At 44.0% G+C, this 15,189-nt stretch overlaps 1 protein-coding gene across 2 annotated transcripts in view; it reads left to right on the top strand.

Annotated features, from left to right (window-relative positions):
* XPNPEP1 (X-prolyl aminopeptidase 1) overlaps positions 1–15,189 on the top strand; it is a 50,394-nt gene that overhangs the window by 22,275 nt on the left and 12,930 nt on the right. For both annotated transcript variants that reach the window (XM_063132619.1, XM_063132620.1), the window contains 9 exons: positions 1,873–1,965; positions 4,023–4,166; positions 4,458–4,553; positions 6,696–6,777; positions 9,832–10,042; positions 10,690–10,779; positions 11,071–11,121; positions 13,688–13,746; positions 14,834–14,911. In XM_063132619.1, coding sequence (XP_062988689.1) covers positions 1,873–1,965; positions 4,023–4,166; positions 4,458–4,553; positions 6,696–6,777; positions 9,832–10,042; positions 10,690–10,779; positions 11,071–11,121; positions 13,688–13,746; positions 14,834–14,911 — 904 coding nt within the window. The remainder of the gene's footprint in view (positions 1–1,872; positions 1,966–4,022; positions 4,167–4,457; positions 4,554–6,695; positions 6,778–9,831; positions 10,043–10,689; positions 10,780–11,070; positions 11,122–13,687; positions 13,747–14,833; positions 14,912–15,189) is intronic.

The raw sequence follows: 15,189 nt of genomic DNA, 5'->3' as shown, positions 1-15,189 counted from the left end.
TGTGGGGAAAGGCTGAAGATTTGAAAGTAGGATGGGTGGAGGCATCAAATGCCAAAGTTACTACTATTGTTTTCAGCTTATTCTGCGTCAGAGATGTTTTGAGCTACCAAAAGCTAGCGCTGGATGCAGCAGGACCAAAAATGTATCTCTTCGTTCCTGGTTTGGCCTCCCCCATTGACTTCCATGAATTGGATTCTCCTAACAGTGAGCTTCCTTGACTCACCACCACTTCCTCTAACACTGTAGCTCCCATCCCTCAACTTGCTGCTAGCATTGGCAGTTGCAGTATGGAGGCAGTTGCATCTCATACTCACTGCGAAAGTGGAATAGCCAGTGAGGGAAGAGAGCTGGAGGAGAGGCATCTGAGCCATGACAAGGGTGCTCTTGGCCGCCCCTTCTGCATTTTCAGTTGTACTGGAATTGGTGGAAGGGAGCATGTTCTAATGGCCTGATTCCCGAATGCTTTGCTCCTGGGCGTAGCAGTGCTTCTAGTTCAGTGGTGGAGTGTGTGTTTTGCATACACAAGCTCCTGGGTTCAAGGTTATTAGTTAGCAAAGCTGGCAAACATCTGAGACCTTGAAGAGTCACTGTTAGTCGAGACTAGATAATATCGGCCAGTCTAGCTCATGATTTGACTCCATGTGAGGCAGATTTATATTATTTATTTTTATTTATTTTCTTTATTTAGAGTATTTTTATCCCGCACCTCAGCCAAAAGGCTCTCGGAGTGGCTTACAATGTATCAATAAAGAAGACAGTCCCTACCCTCAGGCTTACATTCTAAAAAAAGACATGACACACAAGGAAAAGTGGATGGGGAGGGAAGAGGGAGAAAATAAAAAGAAATTAAGGAGACTGTTTAGGTTGGTGGGAAGGCCCTGCTCCGTCCTCTCATCTCCCAATGGAGGGGCAAACCAACAGCTCCTTCTCCCCCACAAGGTGACGATGTTAGCCCTGGGGCGGGGGTCCAACTGAAGCAGGCTCTGATGGTCCCTGCCTGCTCCAGTCTCCCTCAGATGTTATATGTTCAGATGTGGGCTGCTCTCACACTCCTTTCCCAGACAAACCAGTTAGGTGTAGATAGGGCTATTAGAAGTGACATTATTTTAGACCACACTGCACTGTACCAAGCTTAGAGTAATTTATTTTTGCTGAAAATCTGTTTTGTTTTCAGGAGTGAGAAAAGGAGACTGCAGTTGGTGTTTGGTTTTGGAGCAATGGGAGCAAGGTAGGGTGCAATTCTATGCCTGTTTAGATGGCAGAAAGTCCCACAATTCCCTCATTGGAGGGACCCAGGAATGCTGGGAGTTGTACAACATTTTTCTGTCTAAACATGCATAGGATTGTGCCCTAAGTCCATTGTATCACAATTGCAGAGAAACCGTAATTTTCTGTTGGCACCCCTACTTATCCTCTTATTAGTCTTCCAATCAACAGATTTTTAGCATCTCATTTAAAATTACAGTCCTAATCAGCAGAGAAAGAAGAGAAATGGGGAGCACAACCACGTGTCATTATTCTATTTACACACATACACGTTTTTTTCTGTCTGAACATGCATAGGATTGTGCCCTTAGAGGCTTTTTGTGTTGGTGGAAGGATGGGTCATTGTGGAGTCATGGTTTTAGAGCATCTCTTCCAAGGATTTTCTGTATGATTGGTTTCCCATCATCACTACCATCACCAAATATGACCATGTTCCGACCCTGGCACTACAGATGTCTTTGGGTTTCAACATGTTTTTCTGCACTCTGTGTTGATAATGTAACTGATACCTGTCTTGTCTAATTCACTTTCCTATCAAGATCTCCATGCTTTCGTCCCTTTCTCTAATCTTTGCCATCCTTCTTGCATATGCTGTCCTGCCCTCAGGTCTAAAGGACACTCCCACGCAGGAGGACTGGCTTGTGAGTGTTCTCCCCGAGGGTTCCAAAGTTGGAGTGGATCCATTCATCATTCCAGCAGGTTAGTTGTTCCTCTGCTGTCTTCTTTGTGTGAATGGCTAGACTGGTCTTCCCCAACCTGGTTTGGACTGCAATGCCCATCAGCCCCAGCCGACCTGACCAGTGATCGGGAAGATGGGACTTGCAACCTCAATCATCTGGAGAGCAGCATGGCTTAGATTTTCCTGGCCTGCATTGCTCTACCATTCAGTCTGGTGGACCAATGTAGGTGGTTGGATCCAAACCAAGTTAGTTGAACTTCGTTCACATTGAAATTAGTGGGACTTAAACTATTAGTAATTTCTCCCATTGATTTTGTGGGAACCAAGTTCAACTAACATAAGGCTGCAATCCTACAAATACTTACATAGGAGTAAGCCCCATTGTACTCAAGTGGGGCTTATTTTTGAGTAGACATGTCAGTTTGGATCCATCCCAGGGTATCCAGAATTGCACTGAAACAATTCCCACATTCCGCAGCTTCAAAATACACTTCTGCAATGCATCTGGTGGTGAAGTTTGCCTAGGCTTGCTTTTATTAACTATAGGTTTGCAATGTTTTAAAATATTGGGATCCTCCCTGTTATTAGTTGCGTAATGCTATAGATAGATGGGAGGCAATTGTTATGTAGGGGCAAGGGAAAAAGGGGGATGGGATCATATAGTGTACCCCACTCCTCATGACTAGCCATTCTAGCACAAAGGACAAAGGAGATTTGGAGGGAGAGTTAAAGACCAGAAAATCCTCCATTATTTAGCTTGTGACGCTAGGGAAAAGTGTCATTAAAATTACGCTGCATCGCAAAGTATCTTTGTGGGGTTGGAAGATGATAGAAATGCTTTTCTGGGGAGGCAGCAGGAAACCCCGACTTATCAGGAAGGAGACAAATCCATTATCTTGGCCAGCTGCACCTGCAAATAAATCTAACTGACATGTATGGCCTGTTCAGACGGAATCAGAGGAAGTTCATGGGGATCTGTTTTCCCCAAATCTAGTTAATACAGTCTGTTTTACTACTCTTTCCCCCTCTATCACCCTACTGTGGTTTGTGAGCCTTTAGCAAAAGTAGGTAAATCTGGATGTACTGGTAGATCTCTGGGTAACTGGAAAGGATTTCTTACTCCCAATTATTTACAAACAGCAGGAACAAATGGACTCCCCCACTCCCCCACCTCTGTCTTAAATTATCCTGCTGAAATGGGAGTGGATTTTTGTGTGGAAGGGCTGTGAACTCTGTTCTGTTCTCAAAACAAATTCCTGAGTTCAGAATTCTTTCTTTAGTTCTCTAAGGGTGTGTTTGTGTGTGTGTCTATGTGGCTTATTTACTCCGTCATGGCTGCGCAGTGGCACAGTGTTGTTTATATGACGCAGCTGCCAACTCGCAGCCACATCGGCCTTTTACCCCCCAAATCTGTGCTTTTTTTGTGGTGCCATTTTCCCATGATTTTTTAAGTTGCTCCGAGGTCTCCACATTGTTTCTCCGTTTGTCAGTGGTGGCTTTGGTCTGGGTTAACCCCATGTGTGTTGCTTGAGGTGGATGCAAGTCCAAGGTAAGCGTGCGGGAACAGGGTACAGGGCGAGTTTTACGAGCCAAATGGTTATCGGTGATGTGATTTTCCTGACCAGAGAGCCTGCGATTCCTCCTGCCATCTAAATTTATCGTTCTCACCTCGCAGCAGTGATGTTGCATTTTTTTGAGGGAATCAACTACAAAACAGTGTCGTATAGATACCCCCCAGTTTCACATAGCATCCAATAAAGTGGGGTTGTAACCCACAAAAGCTCCTGAAAAATTATTAAAACATCTGAACAAACAAGAGTGCAATTCTATGTATGTTTAGACAGAAATAGGTCCTATAACTCCCAGCATACCTTGCTGGCTGGGGCATGCTGGCAGTTGTAGGACTTTTTCTGTTTAAACTTGCATAGGTTTGCACTGTAAAATAGTCTATAACTGTGCCGCACGTAATCCCTAATTCTATCCATGTCTTCTGGACTGGCTGTGGTTGATAGATCTTGGGGCTCAAGCCTGAGATTTGCCTACTACTGGCCTAAGGCGCTCTCTCTGTCTTTCTCAGATCAATGGAAGAGGATGTCCAAAGTGCTGAAAAGTGCTGGCCATGCTCTTGTGCCGGTCAAAGACAATCTCATCGATGCCGTATGGGCGGCTCGACTGCCACGGCCTTGCAAACCCCTGATGACACTGGGCCTGAGCTACACAGGTGAGCAAGATCCCAATCATGTCCGTAGGCATGTCGTTGAGAAGGGCTGACTGGCCTCGGCAGGCTCCCTGTTCAGTTTTGTCTTGGCCAGAGGTGTGAGAAAGAAGGCGGGGAAGCACGAGGCTACTAATCGTAATTCCTTAGCATTTGTAAAAGTGTATATAAAATCTGTTAGGCATTCTATGTTAAATAAAAGTCAGCAGCCCCTGGGTGTAGCGAGAAATGATTTTTAACATTTGGTTCCAGAGTGTTCAGCTGGATTGCGCTCTTAATTTTCATTGCTTGTCACAGGGGTAAGCTGGAAAGACAAGATCACCGCTCTGCGGGGGAAAATGGCTGAGAGGAAGGCTCCCTGGTTTGTGGTGACAGCCTTGGACGAAGTGGCTTGTGAGTTCCCACCGTCAATCTGGTTTCTTTCAACCTTATTCTGTTGTCACATTCACTCTCTGGTCCGTGATCTCCGTGCAGGTGGAAATGAGAGACCTCACAGCCTGTTAAGAGGACGAGTCTATTCTGCAGTAGAAGCCTGTGCAGGTGTCCTCTTTCAAATGCAGGGATATCAGGAGTTGGCTGTTGAGTATCAACCCTGGACTATATTAGTGAAGGCAGGAATACTGGTGGTCCCAATATCACTAGCTGCGATGTTCTTTGCCCGAGGGTGGTGGAAAAACCACCCACTACCATGTGTTCTGGGTAACCACTGCCTACTTACAGTCAGCCACCATTTAGCTCTTTTAAAGTACAAAGGAGCAAGTGGTAGCCTGCCAAAAGCAGGGTGTTCAACCTTAGGCTGTGGGCCAAATCCAGCCTGCCTGGGATTCCAGTCCAGCCCTCCAGGCTTCCCCAGATGGCCACACTCCCTTCCCTTTGCCCCCCTTCCACCCCCACCCCCACCCCCCGAGTGCATATCATCTGATCGTTTTTCAGTTTTTGCCGGGTTTCCCCCCCCCCCTTTCCTCTCCTAAGGCTTAATGGCTGACAGTAAGAGCTTTAAGCTAGAATATGGTGGTGTTTCTGGCCCAGCCCCCTTCTGCCTTTGGCCCCACCCACTACTGGAAAGTGGCCCCCAAGAGCTTTTCCGAAATGGAATTTGGTTCCTGGGCTGAAAGAGGTTCAACCTTACCTGGACAAAGGGAGCCAATGTGTGATCCAATAGAGAATGTGTTGGATTTGGTTTGGAGACTGTCCTGAGCAGAGTCCTCAGCCAGTGACCTTTAGCATTTCACATCCTGTTAGCTTCTGTGCTCAGTCTATAAAATGACTCTCATTAGAAGAAGTCAGAAAAGTATAAGCTAGTTTTTGATCTTAGGCATGTTGATTAGTGAAGGGGTAGCCCGATTTGTGTAGCCTGGCTCCTGGGGCCGTCTGTCTGTCTGTCTCTCTCGCTTTCTTTCTCCAAGGAGATTAATTCCTGCACAGATAAGGCAGTTGTTCTATCTGCTGCCCATTTCCTGTTCCTATGGCAGAACCACCCCCTGACTCTGCACTTGATGTAGTTCATCGGTTACAAAGTACACAGCGCTTCTCGACTGGGAGAAGGAAGTTAATCTTTATGTTGAGAAATCTTTATTTATGAGCTGTCCCTGAGAGCTGTGGGTTCCCACAGGTTCCCACGTCCAAAGCTGAGAACCTTGCCCCGAATTCTGCTCTTCCTCAGTTTCCTCCTTCGTCAGGAGAGCACTTGCATTTTGTTTTTCTTCTCTAGCATGGGAAGGATGACTTCCTTTCATCCTTGATAGGCAAGTTTCCCCCCCAAGTCTTTGCCATTCTAGCCTTCCTGCATTTCCAAGAGGATCCAACTTTTAGAATCCCCTAGGAGAGGTTTGCAGGGCCTGCAGAAGAAGTTGGCAGGCCAGATGAGCAGCCTCCTTGGGCCATATCTGGAGCATGGGCTGGAGGTTCCCCAGCCCTGTGTTAGGTTATAGTCCTCCATATAGTTGGTTCAACATATTATGCAAATATTGGCCACACAAATGGAGAAGTTTACAGCAGGTAAAGGAAGACTTGCTTATTCTGTAGACCAATAGAATTTTTATTTTCACACAATTGCCCGATGGTTGTGTGGAGTAACATAACTTGTACACTGTTATTACATAAGTCCTACTCCTATAAACTTGGCAACTGTTTTAGAAACTGCGGCAGCTTTTTGGAAATGCTGCAATCATGTATATCAGTGATATGTGTATTTACATGATACTGATGGACAACCGGTTCATCTGTTACCTTATTTTTGTCATTATGTGCACAAGTGCATTTTTTTTTTATTGTACGGAGAAACAAAGCTGAACAAACCTGAAGAAACGCATGTGAGCCGGCCCAGTTTTTCGTGTAATTGAAAGGCCTCCCATCTCGTATTTTGTAAGCCGGACTTCTAGCACCATCTTGTGGTAAAAAGCCCTTATTGCCCAGTTAAGTGCTATAACTTCACCAGATTGCATTGCAGCTGGATGAGGATGTAGCCTCCCACCCTTAAAAGCCATGTTGTGTTGTAATCATGGTTGTAATGCTGGGGTTGTCATTGTTTTACAGGGCTCTTTAATCTCAGAGGCTCTGACGTTGAATACAATCCAGTGTTTTTTGCGTATGCCATCATAGGGACCAATACGATCAGGTAATGTGAACTATGGCTTTCTTGTGCTTTTGATAACATTGGCTCTGATGGTTGTCATATATGCATTTTTTTACTTCCAGGAACTGATATTCAGGGGTGTTGGGGAGGGATCTTTAAGGCCAGTTAAGCAGGAGCAATTTCTAGCTTTTTGATTTTTAAAGTTCTTGATTTATTTCCCGTGACAGTTTCTGCTTCTTGTACCAATTTGCTACATTCAGTGGCAGGAAAAACAATGGAAGGGGAGAGCTGATTTAAGTCCAAGCTCTGCAAAATATCCTGTACTCTTCTGTGCTCTGGTTTTCCTGAGGAAAACTCAGATACCACCATGTTATTTTAGCATCTCTCAGGGATGCTTTAGGGTGGATTCCTGCATTGAGCAGGGGGGTTGGACTCGATGGCCTTGCAGGCCCCTTCCAACTCTGCTATTCTATGATTCTATAAGATGCACTACAAACTTTGTCTAACTGGCTGCAGGGCTGGATTAACTAGTAAATTTGCCATGTTGTATCCTAAAAAATGATCCGTGTATCAGGGTGCAAAACCTTAGAGATCTCCTTTTTACTGGTGGTATTTCTTCTCTTTCCCACCTGCTTGCGTTTATTATGGATAGCGGAAATGTTCTGCTGGGGATGGACAGATGAGTCTATTTCTGGTCCCTTGTCAGTTTTGCACCTCTTCATTCATAAGTCTGTTCTGTCCCATTTCCGCACTAATCTGCAAGTTTAAAAAATCCACAAAAAAATTGCATTTTAAAAAATATTAATTGATGTTTCACAAAATATGCATTTGTAATCATGTTTCCCAGAAAGGACACACTTCTGCATGTGTCTTATATCCTAAAATGCATCTTTCAATATATTTTTGAGCTGAATTTAGGAAATCTGAAAGATAACTGTGTAGTTCGGGGGATGCTGATCTGGTTCGCTTGCTTCAAAGTGCGGGCGAAATGAAGTCCTTGTGCATCGCCCTGTTGCAACCTGCTGAAGGAGAAGAGCTGCTGAACATGGTTTCAGTGCATACAGCTCTGGCACCTGCTCATGCCTGAAGGGATAGTCTCCAAGGGACTGAACCATTTTAGTTAGGAGTTTTCAAATGTTACAGCCACTGTTTGTATCCCTGCTTTGAAAGAGGGATTTTGAACAGCCTCCATGTGGAGTCCATAACGTCGGAAATCTTACCACTTAAACATTATCAAGATGATTTCTGCCCATAAAGTTTCTGTGATGAGAATGCAGTCTCTTCTCTCTCCCCCTCCCTCAGCCTGCCCTCATGGTTAGCTCTGGTACTTATTCCAGTCTAAAACACCACATTCATCAAACACCATGCTTACAAGCATTTATTTATTTATTTATTTATTAATGCATTTCTATACCGCCCAATAGCCAGAGCTCTCTGGGCGGTTCACAAAAATTAAAAACATTCAAAGTATAAAACAACAGTATAAAACCATAATATAAAATACAATATAAAAGCGCAACCACATAAAAACAGCAGCAATGCAAAATTACAAATTTAAAATCCTAATTACCCACATGTTTAGTTTTTAATCGGTTTTTAATGCTTTATGTGTGTATGTTCTGTGTTTTAGAGTTTTAAATTTTGTATACTTGTTTTTACCTCAATTTTAGAATTTCTGTGAACCGCCCAGAGAGCCCTGGCTATGGGAGCGGTATATAAGTTTAATAAATAAATAAATAAGTAAATAAATAAAACACCAAGTTAAAATTTATTTATAGACTGTTAAAATGCTGGGAGAATAAAAAGGTCTTCACCTGGCGTCTAAAAGCAAATAATGTAGGTGCCAAGCGAACCTCCTTAGGGAGCTCATTCCACAGCCGGGGTGCCATAGCAGAGAAGGCCCTCCTCCTGGTAGCCACCTGCCTCACTTCCTTTGGCAGGGGCTCGCGGAGAAGGACCCCTGAGGATGACCTTAGGGTCCGGGCAGATACTGTTCCTGGTTTTAACAAATGGGGGTTGAAGTGTAATTTTATTGTATTTGTTGTTTTTCGAATATTTTCTGTATCTTAAATCTCTTTGTAACTGCCTTGTGAGGACAATGTGTAGCCTGAAAGGCAGCTTAGAAATTCATGAAATAAACAACAAATCAGTTAAATAAGCCTGAAGTCATTTAGCTTTCATTATTTGTGGCATGACACAGCTCTCTAAAGCATACGTCAGTGTCTAAAAGAAGATTGCCTTTTTTGCTATATTATGAACTCCCTAATGTACATACTTTCTTAGGGGATGATAAATTTTGGAGTTCACAAGGTAGAGCTCCATGATGATTAAGGGTGAGTTAAAGTCTTCTCAATGACCTTTCCAACACCGAAATGAATGTGGAAGTCTAGCCATGGAAAAGGGGCTGCTACTACCCTGTTTCTAGGTCCCATCGTAGTGGGACCATTGTAGGATATGGCACAATGGTAGTGTAGTGGTAAATTTTTGAAGTGTAGGTGCCATGGCCCTGCCCCGAATGAGAGTCCAAAAAATCAGGCAGCTGTGTCGATCCCTATCAGCGAATCAGTTCTAGCAGTTTTCATCTCCACCAGGAGCAAGTCTTTTGTAAAGCTAATGGGACTGAATTGCCCGTTAAACATGGGACAGTATATTGTTGCTGGCAAAAACCCCATTCCCCCTCCCCTCCCGCCGAGCTGAGGATTGCAGCTGGGCTCCGAAGGAACAGGGAAGCCTGAGGTGGGTGGCTGGATTACATCAGCATCCCTACTAATATAAAAAGCACCAGCAGTCTGTCCCTGTGAGCCTAGGCTCCACTACGCCACTGGTTGCATCCAGTGGTGACTTTGCAGCAGTGTCAGAAATTCGGTGGCCTGCTTTGCGTTAGTGGAAGTGCTTTCTGGTAGCACAAAGCTGCTAATAGATACAACGCCGTATGTTTTTTATGTGTTCGATTGGTCTTGGTCCAAAGTGCTAATAGCCTGCTGCTCTGACCTTCTCCTGAAGGCCCTCGTTCACTCATGATCCACTCTTCATTACATGGGCCTGGGGCACCCCACCAGCCTCATCCTTGCTTTCTGCCTCAACGTATTCTCCCAGGTTGTTTATCGACGGCAATCGCATGGCAGACCCCGAAGTGAGAGCACATCTGTCGCTGGATTCTGCTCAGGACACTGACTCGAGCATCCAAGTGCTGCCATACGACTCCATCCTGACGGTTCTGAAATCCATCTGCGACAGCCTGTCTCCTCACGAGAAGGTTTGGCTCAGTGACAAAGCCAGCTATGCCCTGACCCAGGCTATCCCCAAGGTTTGTAACGTGGTGAGCTTTCTTTGGGAGGGGGCATTTTTGCCTTGTCTGGATGCTTCTGGGTTTCTTTCTGTGTGGGTGCTGTGCAGGCCTTATCCTCTGCTGCAAACTTGAGCCAGGCTCCTCTCTCAGTGGGATCTTCATGATCACTAGCACTGGAGGAGATGACTGGCTCATGGATGAGACTGGATTCAAAAGGTAGTCAAATTAGAATAAGGCAGGAATTTGACTATTTTGCTGCCTTTGCAGCAAAAGAAGCATCTTGGTGCGGGTATAAATGGGAAATACTTCAGTGCAGAGGAATAAAGTGACCTTTTCCTTCAGTTGTGAGGGGGAAGAATCTCTGCGTCCCCTTCTGGCATTTTGGGGGGTGTGTGTGACTTGTTACGTGTGAGGCTTCCCTCCACCCTTTTTATTTGATGCATTTATTATGTGAATGTAAAACCCACATTAGCTAGAACAGCTGTCATCAATCTGATGCCTTCCAGCTGTGTTGGACTACAAGTCCTATTCTGTCTGACCCAGGAGGCTTGGAGGGCTCTGAAAATGATAGTCAGCTCTTTAAATATAGTGGCCAGACACCTTTAGGCCCATCTGGTTGTTTGGGTTCTTGTTAAAATCTGTTTCCCCCCCCTCTCTTGCCTTAGGACCACCGTTACCTCAGCCCTTACACTCCCATCTGTATTGCAAAAGCTGTGAAGAATGCGTCGGAGGCAGATGGCATGAGGAAGGCTCATGTAAGTGATTTGCTGAGTTTAGTAGCTTAATGGTCTTCTGTTTAAAGAGCTGCAGCTTATGAGTTTCTTATCTCTGAAGTAAGTGTTTCTTACAAACCTTGCTGCTGAAGTGGAGAAGTTTCTGGTTGTAGGTAAAAAATATTTTCATTAACTTTGTTACTGGCAGTTGATATATTTCCTCCTTCACATATTTGTGGTCAAATTTTCAAAACTGTCAGATGGATAATGCCAAAGGTGTGTATTCTGTGACCCTTTTAACTCCCCCCCCTCTTCTTCTCCTTTTAATAACAGATTAAGGATGCTGTCGCTCTGTGTGAACTATTTAATTGGCTGGAGAAGGAGGTATGGCTTTACAGAGTTTTATTAAAAGAGAGAGAAATGCTTGTTCCTGCATAGTAAAAGCTTGCATAAATATAAGGCTAATAGCAGTCACAAATATGTTGCTGCAGCTGTAAATGGATACTGTTGTTTTTATACTGTTGTTTTTATGTTTTTGACGATTTTAAATTTTGTATACTTTTTTAATCTTTACTGTTTTTAACTTTTGTAAACTGCCCAGAGAGCTTCGGCTATGGGGGCGGTATATAAATGTAATAAATAAAATAAATAAATATAAATATGTGTTGGAGGAAGAGCAGGCAGGAGGAAAAAAGCAATCGAGACTTATGAGATGTGATCAAAGGAGGAATGGTGAACTATAGGTAAATGTGGGAAGAAAGGTAGCAAAGGTTACCGCGGTACTAAATTTCTTTCTGTTTTTCATGTGTCATAATAACCTCATTCAGACATAATGCTAAATCATAGTTTAGTGTTAATGTGAACAAGCCTGGATGAGCCTTGCACTTGCACAGCCCCCCTTCTCTCAGGCATGGACAAAAGGAGTTTGGAATCTTTTGCTTCTAGTTATAACTAACCATAATTTAGTGCTATGACCAAATCTGGACAAACTGCGGTTAGTCTAAACTATGATTTACTAAAACCAAACAACACTGAACCTATCTTTATAAAGTTAGCATGTTTCAATAAACCTTAGTTAATATTAACCATAGTTTAGGGTTCAGATGTAACACTAAACTATGACTAACTGAAAATGGAAGGGAAAGTTTCCACTGCCTCCTTGTGGCTGCAACAGAGGAAGCAGGTGGAGGTGTGGAGGGCCACTCCACTGCGTGGCTTGCCCAAGAACCTTAATGGAACACTTAACTGTAGTTTAGTCCAGTTTGGATGTAACACCATTTTTCTCTAAGATCAAGTACTGTGAAACAACCACCATGAGGTGACATTTTCCCTTTGTTTGTCTATGGTTCTAATGTCACTCCTTGGTGAAAATGAGCTACAACTGCAGATGCTGAAAAGCAATATTGTGTTTCTTGTGGTTATTTTCACATATGGGCTGGGAGACACACATTCATAACAGGAGTAAAGGGGAAATATCACCCTGTAGTCATTTTTCTTCATTTAAAAATATGCTGTGCAACTATGGACTCCAAAAAATTGCAGCAGGGGACAGGCGGGTTGGCTGGTGTGCTCCTCACCTGTCTTGATGGCTCCCTTCCACCCAGCTCGTTACTGCTCTATGAAGGACGCTCTTAGCCACTTCCTACAGCAGAAGTAGTAATGGTGGAGAATGTTCCCTTGCCTGATGATCCCCTGGAAATGAGGGGCAAAAGGATCCAGAGAAGTTAGCATCAGTCAACACCATTCCCACTGCTGCTGATAAATAAAGCCTTCTTCTGCATAAAGCCTTCTTCTGGCAGGTCTTGGGGTTGAGAGTCACAAGTGTATCATCACAACCCTCCTCTATTTTTCTACTAGGGGGCAGGGTTTCTACCCTTGATAGAAACCCTTACCCACTCTGCAGAATCTCTTACTTTTTCTCCCCATGCTATCAGTACACAGATAGTGTGTGTATGTGTATATATATATATATGTATCTCATGATAATATTTATGGATTCCAAGAGTGACGGTGTAACATTACATGATTTTGTCACTGCTTAGTAGGACTTAGAAAGCCTGAGGAAAGCTGCCAGCCGACAGAAAAAAGGAAGCATTGTTGGTTCAGCTACTGCTGATGTGAAGATTGCACACAAATTAGTGGTTGCTGATAAGAAAATGCGAGAATAGCATGGAGGGTTGAGAAGCCAATAGTGCTCTAAAAGGGAAAAGATAGGTCTAGCCCAGCATGTGCCCCTGCTGTTCCCTGAATTCTGTATAACATTATTTTTTATAGCTTCTGTAGTGGCTGTGAACCACCAAAAGGGTCAATATTACCTTGTTTGCAAGTTAGTTTTAACTCTTTTAGTGCTCTGTAGCCACTACAGATTCCATTTCACTTTTAAAAATTATTTATTTTTCGGTGCCCAAAGGGGGGTTGCAGCCCATTGTGGGGTGGGTCCGGTGGGCAAAAATGCCCCCGAACCTGTCGCAATTAGGCCTGATTGTGGAGGGGCTCATAGTCTATATTGGGTGAATTTGCATGTAACAGTAAGCCAGCGTTCTGTGGGCTTAGCATTTTCGCGCTGTGTTCTGGTGTACACTGCCCAATTGGAATGGCTAAACCAAACCATGGACCTTCTGTCTGTGGTTTGTTTACCGGGATGTGCAGACCTGGAACTCTGGCTTGCCTCTCTCCCAAGATGTTAGTGTCCTAAGGCATGGTTTGTTGTTGTGTTGGATTGTCGTGGGGAGACAAGCCAGAGTTCTGGGCTTGCACATCACAGTAAGCAAACCACAGGTGGAAGGTCCCTAGCTTGTTTAGCTGCTCCTACCTGCAGCGGGAGCAATTGGGTAGTCTGTGCACCAGCATGTTGCCTTGTTCACAATATGCTGGTTACATGTGTATGGGCCATTGTATTATGTTTTCATTACTCTTTATCATGGTAACTTAATATAACTTTGTATGTTAGGTTTCCAAAGGCAACATTACTGAAATAACAGCTGCAGATAAAGCAGAGGAGTTCCGTAGGTAAGAAAAAAAGACCAAAGTGAAGGATTTGTAATCACTTCTGTTTTATACAAACCTATGGGAAAACTGAGTGTATTTATTTTTGGGGGACACTACCGAAAGCAGGGTTCTCTCTTCAGAGCCCGGCAATTTAGAGAGGAGAAAACCTTTCTCTGTCGATTGCCTTTACTTCTCCCTATTTATTTTGCCTGGTTGGTCTCCTGCCTGTCTAAGAAGGCTGAGAACAAGAAATGGCTACTAGCCCTGATGGTTGTGTGCTATCTCCAGTATTCAAGGCAGTAAGCCTGTGTGCACCAGTTGCTGGGGAACATGGGTGGGAGGGTGCTGTTGTACCATGTCCTGCTTGTTCATCCCTGACTGATGGCTGATTGGCCACTGTGTAAATGGAGTGCTGGACTTGATGGACCCTTGGTCTGATCCAGCATGGCACCTTTGTTCTTATGTTCTTAAGAAGACATCATTCTTGGTCTTCACACTTGGCAAGTACACAATATTCTATGTGGCCCACTCTTCCAACTCAACTCTTTTTCCAAGATGAGATTGGTAAATGTGGCTGGAGAGTCTATGATGCATGAAGGGGACAGGTATAGTAACTTGGTATGTTTCAGTACTCCACTTAACGTTCTGTGTTAGACGGATTAAGCACTGAACATAGGTCCTGCTGTGTTTTGAGAATACCACTACAGCTTCCCCCCATTTTCCAGTTCTTGGTTGATTCCATACTTATTGTTTGGTGAGCAAATGCTGGCCCAAATGGTTCTTGCTGGCAGTTCACAAACTCAGCAGACTTATCATGTCCAATTGTGAATGATATGTAGTTTACTGCCCTGCCTTTGTTGAAGAGCAGTAGCAAAAGATGAAGGCCTTGGTTGGCCTCCATCTCTATGCATTCAGACCTATGCATTGAAACTCCTTGTTGCAAAGGACTGTAATGCTTCAAACCTTACCCCATTGAGATTCAGCATCGTAGGCTGGGGAGAAGAAAATGGCCAGATGAAGTCCAGATCAACACAAAACTGGTAGGAAGACTCTAGTCTGTTGCTGGTGACTCAGGTGTTTTTCTTCATGAAATGTCTTTTTCTTTCAGCCAGCAAGAGAACTTCGTTGACTTGAGCTTTGCGACCATTTCAAGTACGGGCCCAAATGGTGCTATCATTCACTACAAGTAAGAGGAACAAGAAGGGAGGGACTGTAGCTTAGTGGTAGAGAACACGCTTTGCTTGCAGAAGGTCCCAGGTTCCATCCCCAGCATCTCCAAAGAAGGTTAGCAAGGAGTCCTGCCTAGAACTGGACTATATAGATGATTGGTCTGATTCAGTCTTAGGCAGCTTCCAGTGTTCCTAGAATAGCCTCTAAGCATCAGCATAGTAGTGCCTAGCTGCTTAGTCCAGATTGGGGAAAATCTATTATTATTATTATTATTATTATTATTATTATTATTAT

The sequence above is a fragment of the Elgaria multicarinata genome, chromosome 8 (assembly GCF_023053635.1).
Source record: "Elgaria multicarinata webbii isolate HBS135686 ecotype San Diego chromosome 8, rElgMul1.1.pri, whole genome shotgun sequence".
NCBI lineage: Eukaryota > Metazoa > Chordata > Lepidosauria > Squamata > Anguidae > Elgaria > Elgaria multicarinata.
This window is presented reverse-complemented; position numbering and strand designations above follow the sequence as displayed.